The 17543-nt window shown below is 40.0% G+C and overlaps 1 protein-coding gene across 6 annotated transcripts in view; it reads left to right on the top strand.

Moving 5' to 3' along the window:
* The window catches only part of Chd1 (chromodomain-helicase-DNA-binding protein 1), a 61000-nt gene that overhangs the window by 38832 nt on the left and 4625 nt on the right, over positions 1-17543 (top strand). For 2 of the 6 annotated variants that reach the window (XM_076211338.1, XM_076211334.1), the window contains exons 17-30: positions 1238-1462; positions 2982-3131; positions 5093-5234; positions 6024-6127; positions 7265-7429; positions 8105-8224; positions 9229-9372; positions 9905-10106; positions 11150-11360; positions 11897-12089; positions 13083-13262; positions 14384-14662; positions 16366-16544; positions 16943-17230. In XM_076211338.1, the coding sequence (XP_076067453.1) occupies positions 1238-1462; positions 2982-3131; positions 5093-5234; positions 6024-6127; positions 7265-7429; positions 8105-8224; positions 9229-9372; positions 9905-10106; positions 11150-11360; positions 11897-12089; positions 13083-13262; positions 14384-14662; positions 16366-16544; positions 16943-17230 (2582 nt within the window). The remainder of the gene's footprint in view (positions 1-1237; positions 1463-2981; positions 3132-5092; positions 5235-6023; positions 6128-7264; positions 7430-8104; positions 8225-9228; positions 9373-9904; positions 10107-11149; positions 11361-11896; positions 12090-13082; positions 13263-14383; positions 14663-16365; positions 16545-16942; positions 17231-17543) is intronic. The other 4 variants (XM_076211339.1, XM_076211335.1, XM_076211336.1 and 1 more) reach the window with 4 other exon arrangements.

Here is a 17543-nt window from a genome sequence, read left to right as displayed (position 1 = left end):
ATTGGTGTCCTTAGTTGCAAGTGGGTATACTAGGATGACAATGTTGGCGTCTTGATTACATTTAGTTTGTAGTTGTGGCAGAGTGGTCCCGTATTCTGTGTTGGTTCTCTCTGGAATTTGTGTGTAGTGTCCTTGAGGTTCTACTGCTCCTTCCAGCGTTCTTATCACCACCAATCACATAATTCAGCTGGATCATGCCACACCGACATTTTGTGTTGGGTTATTGTAAATCGACCAGATAATCGACTTGTGTACATTACTTAATTTTTCACATTTATTTCACATAGAGAAAGAGAGAGAAATAATTGATCATATGTACAGGCTTGATCATACCCCACCCTCATTTTGTGAATTAAATCTTTTTTACATAGAGAAAGAGAGATAAGTAGTTTACTGTGAACATGCTTGATTGCATTTTGTGTGGTTATCCACATTCAGGGTGAAAGGGAACGAGAGAAAGGAAAATATTACGGCTGTAACTTTATATAGCGATAGAACAAAAACAGCCATTGTAGCTTGGTGAAGTATTGTGCTTTAGTATTCGTGACCCTCTTCATATCATTCAATCACCTCCATAAAAAAAAAAAAAAAAAAAAATCCACAGAGTGGTGGATGTCTGGAATAAATTGGATGAAACAATAGTGTGTGCAAAAACCATACAAGAATTTAAGAAACAAACTAGATGCTGAGAGATACAGAGACGGGTCACTACAAGCATAGCTCCCCATTCCCATGTAATACAACTAGGTGAAACTAGGTGAATACAGTGTAGAGCTTATAATTTATTTATGCAAACTTGTTGTAAACTAAAAAAGTGTTTCTCAGTAAAAATTTATTATTGCTACATGAATAAAGGAAATAGAGGTGCTGTAAGCAGTCATGGTGAAATGTTTTCAAATTATCATGCACCTACATTTTCTCCTTCTACTTGCCTTGTCTTTTTGTAACACATGTATTGTGATGCATTGTCATACATCAGGCAGCCTAACACTCGTACACAAATATTGGAATCCTGTTGAAGAGGTTAACTAAGCATAGGAACAAATTATTGTCACCAGTTTTCACACATCTCGTCAAAGGCTTACAATGCGAGTTGTGATCATTGAAGAAATTGATTGAAATTTGATTTGATTTTTTTTTTTTTTTTTTTAATGACGTGCAAGATCTTATGTTGGCATGCTTTAACATTGTTTTATTGTATATATTATAATTTACTGTTAATGCAATTTTTTTTTAGGCCCTCTTAAGAGGGAGCGGGAAGCTTATGTTGCTGGACAAGCTCCTGGTGCGGCTGAATGAAACTGGCCACCGAGTACTCATCTTCTCCCAGATGGTTCGCATGTTGGACATCCTTGCTCATTACCTGCAACTCAGGAGATTTCCCTTCCAAAGACTTGATGGTTCCATAAAAGGAGAACTCCGAAGACAAGCTTTGGATCACTTCAATGCTGATGGGTCAACGGTGAGTTTCAGTGTTGAGGCTACAGGGAAACGTAATAAGGGAATGCCTTAGGTTACGGAGATGATGCAGTAGATATTACGTTATATTGATAATTAAAGATTTATTTGACCTTGTTAATTTCAAACAACTCATCCATGAGGAGCTAAGATGAGAGGGAGGAAAGGGTGGTGGATAGGAGTGGAGTGGGTCCTTGCCATTTGGCTTGGCTACCCCCTGGTAAGGGGGAAAAAGCCATTGTTATATAGGTAGATAGACATTGAATTTTAATAAAATTGTATTGCTGTCTAAACAGGACTTTATAAAGATAAATTCTTACTCTTAACACTAGCCCATTGTGAAACTGATGTGTTGTAATTTTTAGATAATATTAGAAAATGTTCTTCAAATTTTATATATATGTGTGTGTGTGCTAGTAAAAACACGGGTACATACGTTCACTTATGCAAAGTAGACCACTTGGAAAAAGAAACTAATGAAGCAGAGCAGTTTCACATATTACATCTTCAGTGCTATAAGACTTATTGCACTGAAGATGTAATATATGAAAGTGTTCTACTTTGTTAGTTTCATGCACCCACTCTCACATATTCCACTTTTTTCCACCAGCCTTGTTATCCTCTCATCTTAGCTCCTTGTGGATGAAGGGTCATCCCTGTCTCCCACTCACTGCCCAGGTCAGAGGCAATGCAGCAAGACACAGCACATCCACAGTAGGGACACTTAACTTACACAGCAACCCTCCCTACTCATCCCCTCATGTAGAAAATAGAAAAGATGGAGAGAAATCCCTTCGGGCTGTGTCAAAATATCCACACATGACCATTCTTCACTCACCCCTGTCCTGTTCCTCCTCCCTTCCTTGGTCAACAGACATTCCCCTCTTGCTCAAAGTCCCATTCACTCCTTCCATCCATCTCATCCTCGGTTGTCCCCTCAAGTTAATTCCATCCACCTCTGCTTTTCACACTGCTCTGCTAATCTTTCTTCTCTCATTCTTTCCATGTGTCCAAACCATCCCAATAATCTCTCATCAGGTCTCTTTGCCAGCACTCTGTCCATCCCCACTCTCCTCACCCACTCATTTGTCACTATCCAACCTTGTAACCCCTACCCTACTTCAAGAAGTGTGTATATATATATATATATATATATATATATAATGTATATATATATATATATATATATATATATATATATATATATATATAATGTATATATATGCACACACACTACAGTAGGAGCCCTTGATAGAGAAGACTTACTAAATTAGGATAAGAGAAACACAAGAGGACATGGAAGGAAGCTCAAAAAGGACAGTTATAGGAGATACTTGAAAAAGAACAGCTTTCCCCATAGAGTGGTGGATGTATGGAACATACTAGACAAAACAATACACGAATTTAAGAGCAAATTAGATATGGCGAAATACAGAAATGGGACACCATGAGCGTAGCTCTCCTTCCTGTAAGGTACAACTAGGTATAATGAAGTATATACATAATTTGTATTTGCTTTTCAGGATTTCTGTTTTTTGCTGTCAACCCGAGCTGGTGGTTTGGGCATCAACTTGGCCACAGCAGACACAGTCATCATATTTGATTCAGACTGGAATCCACAAAATGATCTGCAGGCCCAAGCAAGAGCTCATCGAATTGGGCAGAAGAACCAGGTAAGTTTATGTGACCGTGATAAGAATTTATTTACCTTTGTGTGTGTCTGTGTATGTGTCTGTGTGTTTGTCAGAGTGTGTGTTATACAATCCACAATGCCTTTGTGTCAGCCCTATCATACGCCTTCCCCAAGTCCATGAAAGCCTTGAAGACATTCTTGTCATATTTGTTTATGACAAAGAGTAAGGAACTCTTTTGGGCTTTTATGGATTCAGATGATAGATACGACAAGGACATAGTCATGATGAGCTAAGATGGGAGGAATAATGAATTAGGTTTTTGGATGGGTATGAGGATATAGGGTGAGTGTATGCTTTTAATTGGTTACCTCCAAGATAGGAAAAAGTTTTTGGTAGGTGCAAAGTCTTGCAAAGATTTCTCCCCGTCCTCTCCTTTATATGGGGGGACGGAGAGGGGGGGTCGCCAATTTAATGAAGCGGCCTTGCTGTGGATGTGCTGTGTCCTGCGACACTGCTTCTGACCCAGGGCAGTGGACAGGGTGCAGGGATGACCCGTCATCTAGGAGGTGCTAAGATGGGAGGGAGGGTGGTGGGGTGTGGAGTGTTTTCGGGGATGAAATGGGTGGGAATGTTTTTGTGCCTTGTCCTTTTTGGCTACCCCCCTGGTAAGGGGGAAAAAAGCCTTGGTATATGTATGTATGTATGCAAAGTCTTCTATAAGGGACGCGATCCTAGATTCCTGACAGGGGAGTTTTGCAATATTAAAAAATATATACATACATACATATACCAAGGCTTTTTCCCCCTTTCAAGGGAGGTGGCCAAAAAGGGAAAGGCATAAAATCACTCCCACCCATTTCATCCCTAAATACACTCCACACCCCTCCCACCCTCCCTCTCATCTGAGCACCTCCTGGATGACGGGTCATCCCTGCACCTTGCCCACCGCCCTGGGTCAGAAGCAGTGTTGCAAGACACAGCACATCCACAGCAAGGCCGCTTCATTTAATCGGCGACCCCCCCTCTCCGTCCCCCCTTGCATATAAGGAGAGGACGGGGAGAAATCCCTTCGGGCTGCGTCAAAATTTGCTCACACACACCACACTCCTCCTCATGCAATCACAACATCATCCATATACAACCATTCTCCACTCACCTCTGTCTTCTGTCCTCTCCCGTCCTTCCTCAACAGACATTCCCCTCTTCCCCAAAGCCCCCTTCACCCCATCCATCCACCTCATCCTAGGACGTCCCCTCATGTTCACTCCCACCACATCTGCCTTCCATACCTCTTTTACTAGTCTTTCTTCACTCATTCTTTCCATGTGTCCAAACCATCCTAATATTCTTTCATCAACCCTATCTCCCAGCTCCTTTTTCACCCCTGTTCTCCTCCTCACCTCCTCATTTCTCATTCTAGCCTAGTAACCCCTACCATACTTCTCAGACACCTCATCTCAAACACATTCAAACTCCTTCTCTCTTCTTCTCTTATGTTCCAAGTTTCTGCCCCATACAGTGCTGTTGGCACAATCACTCCTTCATACAGTCTCCTCTTCGCATCCATTCCTAAATGTCTATTCCTCATTACACTTTTTAATCCACCAAGGCATTTACTCGCTTCTCTCAATCTACATTCTACCTCCACCTTCACTCCACCTTTTCCTGCTACATTTGCACCCAAGTTTCTAAAACTATCCACTTCCTCCAGTCGCTCTCCCTTAATGTTCACTTCCAGTCTGCTGCTGTGTGTGTGTGTGTGTGTGCGTGCATATGTATGGTATATGATAATCATCATTGTCATGTATTTACTCTATTTCATACAAAGGTAATACATTTAGTTCTTGGTCATATGCAGTGGTATGGACTGTAGTCTAATTTTAAAACCCTTCCTGATATTTTTCACTTGTGGTATTTCTATCCTTAAAACTTTTGATTTCAGATAAGGGAGTCTCAATCTGTATCGACTGTGAACATAAAGACATATTTGTTTTTTTCAGGTGAATATTTATCGTTTAGTAACCAGAAATAGTATTGAAGAAAACATTATAGAAAAGGCCAAGAAGAAAATGGTGTTGGATCATTTGGTGATTCAGTCCATGGACACTTCAGGAAGAACAGTCTTCAATAAAAAACTCTCAAGTAAGTAAACCTGAATTTTGTTTAGGTAAAGGTGAAGAGCTGCAGCCGAAGCTGTCACCTTTGCCCCGTTTGCTTGGACTGTCGGGGCAGGTAATAATCACTGCTGGTAAGTGGAGAAAAGTGCAAGGTTCGAACCTGCAACTACGCAAATGCGAAACAGTCATACTTCGGATTATGCCACCAGTGTAATAAGCAATAATATACTGATTTAATTTATTTTATTGTATTGTATTATTGTTTCTGTATTTTATTTATTGTTTAATTATTCCCAAGTATGTATGTATGGAAGTATTTATGTAATTATTTTTTATGTATTTATCATCCCTGGGTTGTTGAGAATAGGTGGGAATAGATACAGACTAAGGCAACAACCTGTTCCATAAGAGGAGTTCACTAGAGATGAACTGTGGAAGTGATGAACTGTTACATATGCATTACTTGGGAACAGGGCCCCGACACGGGTAAGTGCCACCCCCCCACACACACACACACATCACCACTACCACCACCTTCCACGTCTGATGGTCACTAGCATGATTCACATGTAACATTCATCCACAAAACAATGTTTATACACACATCATTCATACACACAACTCATGATAAATAAATCGTGCATTAAAAGTACATTAGGGAGAATTTGCTTTACCTTCTTTTCACCTAAAGGCCTGCCCCTCCCCATGTCGGGGCTCTGCTTGGGAGGAAAGAATGAAAGGGTTGAGTGTCCTATATGTTCTCAATCTCATACCAAATATTGCATCTGTTGACGTAAGGTGATTCGTATTTCAGATACAAATTCCATGCCTTTCAATCGTGAAGAACTGAATGCTATTCTCAAGTTTGGTGCCGAGGAACTCTTTAAAGATGAAGAAGTGAATGAAGAAGAACCACTGGTAAGGAAAAAATGCACATTTTTGTTTTGCTTTTCATGTAATGTGGGAATTTTCAGCTCCTCATGAGCATGATTGTGCTCTGGACAATATCCACTTCTAAGAGAGTGCCAGCACAGAATAGACCTGGCCACAGAATCAAACTGCCTCACATGCAACCATCACACACTGTACACTGAGCACCTCAATACTGCCCTACATGAATTATCCCTAGACAGCAACATAATTCCTTCTTGAGTAACCTATGGGCCTGTCTGGTTACTGTTGCCAGTTACCTAGAAGACATTGATCTCCTGCAAGAGAAGCCTTGTTCAGGTCACCATCCAGCACTAAGACCGTACCAGTACAAAATAGATCTGGCTATGGGAACAAACTTCTCCAGATTCAACCATCAAAGACAGGACATCAATCACTTTATCTTACATTGTCAGTCTGGCCATACACAGATACCAGCATAGTATTTAGTGACTTGTCAATCCAGTGGCTGTTACTAGTGTTCTGGGATATATGGATTGATTGATCACTTCATAAGTTTCATAAGATGGGAGGAATGAAATGGATTCATGTGTCACAACATGCACAGTACTTCCCAAAAGAATCTTTAATATGTAGGATGACAGATATCGTAACAAGTAGTACCTAACACTTGATACTCCTGGACCAGTTGTCATTTCATTCAAGCTGGTAAGATTAGTTAGCTAGTGCATACAAATGATTCTAATAATAATCACTTGAAGACATTGTCTATAATATATATTTTCTTCTTCCTCCTCCTCCTCCTCCTCCTCCTCCTCCTCCTCCAGCAGTTCAGCTCCTGCCCACCATGGTTATGGTCTTTGGCAAGATCTATATATTGATATACTTTATCAGATTTTCATTTCTATTACAAACATCTTTAAAGTAGGGGTGTCATTGTCATTATGCTGTCTTAACTAAAGTAAACTCATTGTACAAGAGGTCATAGGTTTCCTATTGTCCTCTGTCTTGTGGACATGACCCAGTCAGGAAAGGCAACATTGCTGCAGCATTGTGTAGAGGCAGGGCAACACTACCAAGGACCTCGTTGTTGGTCACATGGTCTGACCACTTATGTAAAAGATGTTTAAGATGTATAACCCCACTTTTCTCTCTATTTTTCAGTGTGACATTGATGAAATTCTGAGAAGAGCAGAAACACGAGATGAGGGGCCATCGTCAGCTGGAGATGAGTTGCTTTCAGCGTTCAAGGTTGCGTCGTTTAACCTTGACGAGGAAGAAGAAGTGTCAAAGCTCGATTCTTTACCAGATTCGGAAAGCAAAGACTGGGTAAGTATTCAATTCTTAGTTTCTTTTTTTCTTCTGCTGTCTTCATCCTGGTACAGGGAGTCCTCGGATTATGATGATCTCAACTTCCACCGTTTTGTGGTTATGACGCTGGCAGTGTTTATCCTTTACGTTCCCCTTGTTTTTTTTTTGTTTTTTTTTTACTTTTTTATAATGCAAAGAAGTCGGTTAGCTCAGAGGAATATGATGTCATGCAACGATAGACCAAGGAAGGAAGCACAATTTTAGATTACTGATTATCATTATCATCATCATTATTATTATCTTATCTATTTTATTTATGTATTCATTACCTTCTTATTCATTTATTACCTTATTTCTTACCTCCCATGTATGGGGGAATGAGTGGTACATGTATGTATTTATTTATTTATTTATTTATTTATTTGTTTTTTGGTGGGGGTGGGGCCTGCCCTACATTATAGCTCCCAAGCATAAAATAAACTCTTCTGGTGGCAGTGCACTGAAGTAAAAGAAACCAATCACCTTGGAATGTTCTTACTTAGGTTGGTTCAGACCTACACCAAAAATCAGGTTACGACATTGCGTGGGAACGGAACTCCATTGTAACGCGAGGACCTTCTGTATTCTGTTTTGTGTGTACCCAAAATTCTTATGATTTCTCTGGTAATTTATTCATGCCTCCTTTTTTTTCAGGATGAAATTATTCCAGAACAATTCAGAAATAAGATTCTAGACGAAGAAAAACAGAAGGAAATGGCAGACCTGTACCTTCCACCACGGAAACGGAAAACTGTTAACCAGTCAGGGCAGGGCGTAAGTTGGACCCTTCCATAAATATGTCGTCTTTTTGCATTCTTCTTCACCAGAACAATGTGGTGTGGGATTAGGAATACCCTTCATTCACAAAATGCTGAAATGGAGGGGGGGCCATTAATTGCGTTATGAGTGCATATGAAGTGGGTTGCGTTGACTCAGTCGCCACACTTATTAAGGGAAAAGGCCTTTGAAATATATGTGTCTGTGTGTGTGTGTATATATATATATGTATATATGTATGTAAGTATATATATATATATATATATATATATATATATATATATATATATATATATATATATATATATAGTCTTAACTCCATCTGTATGGTGCCATATTTACTAAAGGGGATTACTTTATTGTGAAATGGTGGTGTTAGACCAGATTTGGCTGCTAGGTCCTGTTGTGGAGATGCCATTTCTTGCTAGATATACTTTTGACTCAAGTTGTATGGATGAGGGATAGGGATGACCCATCATTTGCAGGGTGTTGAGATGGGAAGGGCAATAAATCAGTTTTAGATGGATTTGGGGTGGGTGTTCTTCAATGTTCAATCTTCAATGTTCTTCAATTTGTTCACCCCCTCCTTAGAATGGGATGAACAAGTAGCTTGATGGATATCCTCAGCTGGGGTATTGACTGCATGGTATCATGCATAAGCATGCAGCTATTGCTTTAGAGACTATTTTCACAGAAGGGGATTAGGAGGGAGGGTCACCATGTAAATGAAATGGTAGGCCCTGCTGTGGGTGTGCTGTGTCTTGCTGCATTGCTTCTGACCCAGGCAGTGGGCAAGGTACAGTGATGACCCTTCACCCAGAAGGAGCTAAGATAAAAGGGAAGCAGGGATAGATGGGAATGGGATGGGTACATGTCTTGGATGGCTACCTCACTTATAAGAGAGAAGAAGCCTATTGGTATACAAATAGAAAATAAAAAAAGAAGAAAAATCATGGACCTATGGGTCGTATTAAGATAATATTCTACCTCGACAATTTCAGGATTCAGACGATGGTCGCCGTGGTAAGAAGAGATCCAAAGGATCAGAGTCGAGTAACGACGACACGGATGATGAGCGCCCGAAGAAGAGAGGACGGCCAAGGATGCACCACAAGGAAACCGTGAAAGGATTTACTGATGCGGAAGTAAGTCATTTCTTCAAGTGTAGCTGTCCCGTTGCATTGTTTCTGACCCGAGCTGTGAGCAGGGAACAGGGATGACCTTTCATCCATGAGGAGCTAAGATAGAAGGGATAACAAGTGGATGATGGATGGGGTGTAGGGTGGGTGTGGTCTTTGATTTGGCCACCCCTTTTATAAGGGAGAAAGGGCTTTTTGGTGTGTGTGTGTGTGTATGGTATCCCAAACTTTTTATGCCAAGGAACTAAGATGAAAGGGAAACAAATAGGTGATGCATGGGTGTTTGGTGGATGGGTTTGGGTACATTCCTTGACTGGCTACCACCCTTACAAGGGGGAAGAAGCCTTTTGTATATAGATAGCTATTTTCTATATTCTTTTTATATAGGTTTTGCTGGACATTAGTAGTTTTGAGGTTGTGATTCTTTATTAAATGCTGGATAGAATTGTGATTTCCATATCTAATCTTAATCTTCCATGAAAAAGTAAAATAATATCAAAACTGTATTAAAACAGCATTTATTTTTTACTCCCTTCAGGTTCGAAGATTCTTCAAGAGCTTTAAGAAGTTCAGCAATCCAATGCGGCGTCTAGACACTATAGCTATTGATGCAGACTTGAGAGAGAAGCCCATCCCGGACCTAAAAAATCTTGGGGAGACTATATTGGAGCGTTGTCAGGAAGCCATGAAGGAATATGAAAGCCAAAAAGAAAATAAAAAAGCACCAGAGGAATGTGAAGGTTGGTTGTGGATTTTATAATAAGTTATGTGTGGAGACAGAGAGGGGGTGTCACAGATTTAATGAAGCGAACTTGTTGTGGATGTGCTGTGTCTTCCAACACTGCTTCTGACCCAGGTCAGTGGGCAAGATGCAGGGGTGACCTGTCATCCAGGAGGAGCCAAGATAAGAGGGAGGGAGGGGTGTGGATGGGAGTGGAGTGTGTGGGGATGGAATGAGTGGATTTTATGACTTTGTATTTTGGCTACCTCCCTTGTAAGGGGGAAGAAGCCTTTGGTATATGTATGTATGTGAAGAGTCCATTTTTTGCTGTGTAGTAAGGGTGTTGGGTGTATGTGTGCTACAAGAGACTTAGCCTCTTGTAAGGGAAAAAGGACAAGTGGTATGTGTATAAGAATTTGATCAGGCCTAGTGTATAGGATCACAGTAAACATGTGTGACAAATATGACTTAGTTTAGCACTGGATTGATTTTTATATAACACAACGGAGAGCTAACAAAGCTAGCTTTAAGCCTTTCAGCAAAAGGTCATGCCCTTATTTGAGTAGAATTGTGTGGCATTAGCCAAACCAGAATTTTTTAAGGTCAGTGAAGTGAGTAGAGGCAAAGTTAAAGTGAAAAGGTGAACAAAGAGCGATGGTGATGTTGAGTTGAAGACAAAGGTCAAAGATGAGAGGCTGGAGGAAGTGCAGAGTTTTAAGTAAATAGGGTCACATGTAGGAGTGAGTGGAGGTGGAGGTGAAGTTTAGAGTAAAGGAAGCAAGTAAATATCTTGGTGCAGTGAAATGATATGAGAAATAGATATTTAGGGATGAAAGCAAAGATATGATTTTATGAAAGAATGATTGGACCCACAGTGCTGTATTCTGCACATTGGTTAGGTAGACTGTTCCTCTTGAGGGTCACTGCGTCTTTGAAGGGTCCCTCCTCCAGTTGCATTGTTGTTGCCACATAAAAGGACCACTTGTTGATGCCTGGACAATTACATATGTGCACGGTCATTTGTGTCCAGGTTTTATGTTGTTGTTTTGTTCTGATACATAGGTGGCACAAAGCGTCGAGATCGTGGTCCCTCCTTCAAGTTGTCTGGAGTTGCCATTAATGCCAAGACAACAATGTCCGCCCTTGATGAGCTGGATCCTCTGGACCACGTGGTGCCACATCCTCCAGTGGAGCGAGCGTCGTGGACATTGCAACTGAAACGAGTCAAAGATGCACACTGGGACATTCCTTGGGGTATTCAAGATGATTCAAGGTAAAGTCTTCTGGATTTTCATTCTTCTTTAGTTTTATCATCATCATCAATTTTGTCCCCTTTTCTTCCTTTTTTTCTTTATTTCTCACTATTCTTTTTGTTCTTCCTACTTTTATTCTTGTTCTTCTTCCTTTACTTCCTCGTCCTCCTTCTCCTCCTCCTCCTCCTCTTCCTCCTTGGGTACCTGAATTGTGTGTTTGACTCCCAGTAAGGGCTGCACATTTTCAGTTTTTCAACTCCTTTCTTCAGTGTTAGACAGCAAAACTAGTGTTGCATTTTAATACTAACAGATCAGTATGGTCAAGCTGATAACACTACCACCACCATTTCAAGTTAGTTACTATTGCACTGTACTTTGGACAGCCTTACTTCCATAAAACACCCTTAGTTTCTCAAAAGAGGCGTCAAAGAATATAGACTATAAAGAAGACATTGACTGTGGAGCTGTTGATTTTCTTAGCACCATGTAAGAAAATTAGTAACTGATATGGGCTTATGATACGGTTATGTATAACATGATGATGTGGTTGTTGCAGGTTACTCAGAGGTATATATGAATATGGAATGGGCTCCTGGGAACAACTTAAAGGTGACCCAGCGCTGAACCTAGATGACAAGATTCTGTTGGAAGGGGACAAGAAGCCACAGGCCAAGCATTTGGAGAGTAGGGCACAGTATTTGCTCAAGCTCATCAAGAAGCATATGGACCTTGGGCAGACGAAAGTGAGTGTTAGTATTACCTCCTTTATGTTGCATTTTAATGCTTTGTGATTTGGATCAAGCGTGCTTTTATGGTAATAGGGTCTTTGGGCAAAAGATATTTCATGGTAGTTTTAATAATTTAATTTATTATGTCAGTTTAGATATCAAATAATTTTTCAGTTTGAAATGAAATTTTTATTTGGCAGTTCTGTGTATCAAGTTTTCATATGTTGATGTGGTTTAAAGTTATGTATCCATTGTAGATCCACTTGGTATTTAGGAGTGGTTTTTGTAGAGTTAGCTAAGATGGAAGCGGCATTGATTGGATTTTAATGTAAGAGTTCTGGAGGTAAACATATTTAGTAGAAAGGGTAGTGGATTTTCAGACTCTTAATTTAATGGAAAGGAAATTGAGAGTGGAGGTAAAGTGGAGAGGAAGAAAAGGAAGAAAGCAGGGAAGTGGTGAAGATGAGGAAATTAAATGAAAAAAGAGGAAAGAATATATGGTGAAGCCGAGATAAATAGGCTCTTAGGGATAAAAGAAAAACAGTAGAAGAAGAAGAAGAACGATTTTGAAGAGGAAGTACGCAAGTGTGCAGGGATGGAATGTGAGATATGGGTGATAGGAGGGAACAGGAGGTTGATTGTAAATTAGAACAATGTAAGCATATGATGGGTACAGAAAAAAAAATGTATAAACAAAAGACAAGGTAAAGGAGGCTAAGAGAAGAGCAGATGTAAGGTGGGGGTAGATGATGGAAGGAGATTTTTGAAAAGAATAAAAAGATTTATGGAGGGAAATGAAGAGAGTAAGGGGGATGAGTTGGGTAGAGGGGAGAGTTAAAAGGTGCTGATGAATGGATAAATGTTTATGGAAGTGAAAGCAACTAAGGAAAGATGGGTAGAGTATTTCGGGGGAGTTGCTGAATGTAGATTAGGATGGCAGGGTTTGATTGTGGCAGAGGAGATGACTGGTGATAACAATAATTGTTGCTTCGATTTGTGTTTCTGTTTCCACAGGCCAAACAAAAGAAACAGCAGAAAGTCCGTAAAAATAGAGAGCCAAAGGGGATATCCAGAGCCATTATTGAAGACGATATTAGCTCTGATGATGAAACGACCACCACCACTGCCATCACTACTACAACGATCTCTACTACTACTCCAAGTATTCCTAAGAAGCCCAAGGTAGGACAAAAGGTAGTCATCAATTATTTTTTATGTCTATATGTTTGTTGTGGTAGTGGAGTGGGTGGTTGTAGGTGTTTGCCGTGACTTGTTACCTCTCTTATAAAGGGAAAGAGGCCCTTGTTATATAGGGCTATCCCCTGTGTAAGGGGGAAAAAGCCTTTGGTATATGTATGTATATACCAAGAGCTTTTCCCCTATACAAGGAAAGGAACAGGGTGGATGGGAGTGGAGTGTGTTGGGGAAGGAATGGGTGGGAGTGGTTTTTATGCCTTTTGTTTTCTGGCTACCTCCCTCATAAGGGGGGAAAAGCATTTGGTATATGCATGTATGTACAAGGGAGGTAGGTTGGTATGTAGGTAGAATGTATATCGTTTTTAGGGTATCCTGTCATAATAATTGTTAGTCTGTAGAGGAAGGACGGGAGAGGAAAGAAGATAGGGGTGAATGGAGAAGGGTGTGTATAGATGAGGCTGTGATGCATGAGGGGGAGTGGGTGGGGGATGGGGGTGAGGAAGTATGTACGAGAAAAAATTTGATGCAGTAGGAAGGGATTTCTCCCTGTCTTCTCCTTTTCTGCATGAGGGGACGGAGAGAGGGGGTCGCTGAATTTATGAAGTGGCCTTGCTGTGGATGTGCTGTGTCTTGCGATCTTGCGACACTGCTTCTGACCCAGGGCAGTGGACAGGATGCAGGGATGACCCGTCATCCAGGAGGTGCCAAGATAGGAGGGAGGGAGGATGGTGGAGGGGAATGGAATATATGGGAAATGAAATGGGTGGGAGTGATTTCTATGCCTTTTTCTTTTTGGCTACCCCCCATGTAAGGGTGAAAAAGCCTTTGGTATATGTATGTATGTATCTGTGATCCTCTTCATCTGCTGAAGAGGATCACAGATAGTGATCGAAATATACGGATCTTTTTAATTCTGCCTATTCTTCTCTGAAAGTGGGTCATTAGTAGTGTATGCATATATACATCCACGAGGAACAAAGATAAGAGGAAAACAAGATTGATGGATTGGGTGAGAGTGGGTGCATGCCTTTTGATTTGGCTATCTCCTGTACAAGTGGGAAAAAGGCCTTTGTATTATATATATAGATATGCATATAAATATATATACTTTTTTACAGGATGTTAAAGAAGGTAAAGAGCATAAAGAACACAAAGATCACAAAGATCACAAGGACCACAAAGATGCAAAATCTAAAGTCAAAGATGAAAAGAAGGATGACGGAGATAAGGCCAAAGTTAAGGATGAAGATGACAAAGAGGAGGTCAAGAAGGCAAAGAAGAAGAAGAAGGAGAAAAGGGAAAAGCAGCAGGGACCGGTACACATCACAGCTAATGGTGAACCAGTTCCTGTCGACAGTACAAAAGAACTGGACCAGTCACATCCATTGTGGGCAGAGGTGAGTGCTGTTTTGGCTAAAGAAGGCCCAGTACAATGGTGGATATGTCTTGAGAATAAAAGAAATTGTGGTAACTACAGTTTTCTGTGGTATTGCAACACCTGAGTGTCTATTGTCGTTTCTGATTTCCTCTTCAAGTGTGACACTTCAGACTGGTTTGTGATTACATTCCTCAGGGATACCTGGTGTGTGATTACATTCCTCAGGGATACCTTGTTTGTGATAGCATTCCTCAGGGATGTAATGCCTTGTAGTTTGTATAAAAACTACCCACATTTACCTTGAACTTCCTCCTATCACATACCTTCCCAGACTTTATCACTAATTCCCTTAATCCCCACTCTGACCATGCCATAAGCAGTGTTGTCAGTAAACAACAACTGGCTCACCTACTTTACTTTATTTTCTTTAACCATCTGTGGCTTTCATGTAACCAGCAACAGCCCTCAGGCAGGACCTTAAGTTGCTTAGGGAAGATACATTGTTGTTTGGGGATTATTAGTGTGGGACATTATGGTATGAGACGTTGTAGGTCCTCTGTGTGCTGTTTGCATCAGGAGCAGTCTGAATCTGTGGTCAGGCCCACTGTGTGTATGTATTGTCATTGCTGGATGGTGTCCTGAGTACAGGCATGCCAGTGTGGTTCCTGTCTGGCGTGGAAGGATTTTCTGTTTCATTCAGCTTAAGGATATCATCATTAAAATTCATGAGGTAAATGGATGGGTAAATGGAATGGATCAACAAATTAATACTTTGGTAGCCATGTCAACCACCAAATGTCACTTGTTTTATTGGAGGTGTGTAGGAGGAGCCAAGATAAGAGGGAGGGAGGGGGGTGAATGGGAGTGAAGTATGTTGAGGTGGAATGGGTGGGAGTGGATTGTATGCCTTTATTTTTTGGCTACCTCCCTTGTAAGGGGGAAAAACCCATTGGTATACGTATTTGAGTTAAAATACACGTACATGATATACTACTTATGCATTAAAACCCATTCACCATCTGATAAATATATGATAAAAGTGATAAAGTGGTGAGGGTAAACAAGTTCCAGGTGTTGGGCCCTGTTGTGGAAGTGGTCTTGCTCATTTACATTTTATCAGAGCCATGTGGAAGGCGACAAGGATGACCCTTTATCCAAAAGATGCTAAGATGGCAAGGACAATGAATGGGTTTTGGATTGTTGTTTGATGGCTGTAGGATGAATGTGTGCATATTCATCCAGCCACATTAAGAGAGAAAATGCTTTTTTAAATTTGTGTGTGTATATATATATATATATATATATATATATATATATATGTATATATATGCACAATAAAAACACTGGGCATGTGTGTTTTATAAATGCATAATTTACACTGAAGATGTAATATACCAAAGCCCTCTGCTCCGTTTATTTTCTAAAGTGGTTACCTTGCATATATATATATATATATGTATATATGTATATGTATATATATATATATATATGTATATATGTATTTATATATATGTATATATATATGTATGTATATATATATGTATATGTATTTATATATGTATATATATATGTATGTGTATATTTATGTTTATATATATATGTATATATATGTGTATATATATGTATATGTATATATATGTATGTAATTAGAAACAAATAAAGTATTTGGTGCTGGGAAAACAATGGTGAATAACAAATAATACAGAATGACGTCTTTTTCAGTGTAAGGAGAAAATGCGACCCATGAAGAAAGCTCTCAAGGCATTGGACAATCCAGATGAAGGGTTGAGTCAGGAGGAACAAATTCAGCACACACGTAAATGTCTTTTACAGATTGGAGATCATATTGAGAAATGTCTAGAACAATTCAAAGATCAAGAGATTGCAAAAGAATGGAAAAGGTATGTTTGTAGCTTTCCATATATACTAATGGAAATGCAGACACATTTTTAGTCTATTTTCAACATTTTGATCAGTGTCTACTGCTAATGGTCAAAACTGTGAATAAAGTAAAAAATTATAGATTTACTCCATTATATTTCACACATTGCATGCAGTCTTAGAAATGTTAGGTTACTTTTGAAATTGGCTTATCCACTTGTTATTGTTTCCCTGTTAAGGGTACTAAGTAATTGTTCTTTGTGTACAGCCTGTTATGGCAGTTTTACAAATTTATTCCATTATACCTGTTTTCACACATTGCATGCAGTCTTACAAATGTTAGGTTACTTTTGAAATTGGTTCATCCACGTTATTATTGCCCTGTTAAGAATACTAAGTAATTGTTCTTTGTGTACAGCCTGTTGTGGCAGTTTGTCTCCAAGTTTACCGAGTATGATGCAAAACGTCTCCACAAACTTTACAAGAAAAATAAGCGTGTCAATGAGGAGAAGAAAGAAGAGAAGAAGGAGACTGAGAAAGAAGACAAAGATAAGAAGAAAGATAAGAAAGAAAAAGACAAAGAGGGTGAAAAGAAGAGAGAGAAGGATGACAAACACCATCAGCCTCCTCCGAAGCGACGACCTGAGGAAGACATGCAGCAACAGCACTCGGCTTCCAAGAAGACTTACAATGGGTGGGCAGAGAGGTTGGTCGTGCATGTCTTTATGTGTAGTCAGTCATGGAGGGATTTTCCAAAGAACCTACAATATGAAGTATAATTGCACTTTAAGGTCAATCAGTCTGTTGCTCCAGGTCTCTTGCAAGAGATCCACAGATCCCAAGTAACTGTTGATAACCGTTGGATTAACCCGTGAGTTCTTCAAGGAAGAGATCCAAAGTAACTGGTAATAACTGTTGGATTAGCCCATGAGTCCTTGCAAGAGATGCACAGATCCAAAGTAACTGTTGATAACCATTGGATTAACCTGTGAGTTGTTCAAGGAATAGATCCAAGGTAA

Source organism: Oratosquilla oratoria, chromosome 28 (genome assembly GCF_046742065.1).
Source record: "Oratosquilla oratoria isolate Oo_2021 chromosome 28, ASM4674206v1, whole genome shotgun sequence".
Lineage (NCBI taxonomy): Eukaryota > Metazoa > Arthropoda > Malacostraca > Stomatopoda > Squillidae > Oratosquilla > Oratosquilla oratoria.
Note: the sequence above shows the minus strand (reverse complement) of the source record. Positions and strands in the feature narration are given on the sequence as shown.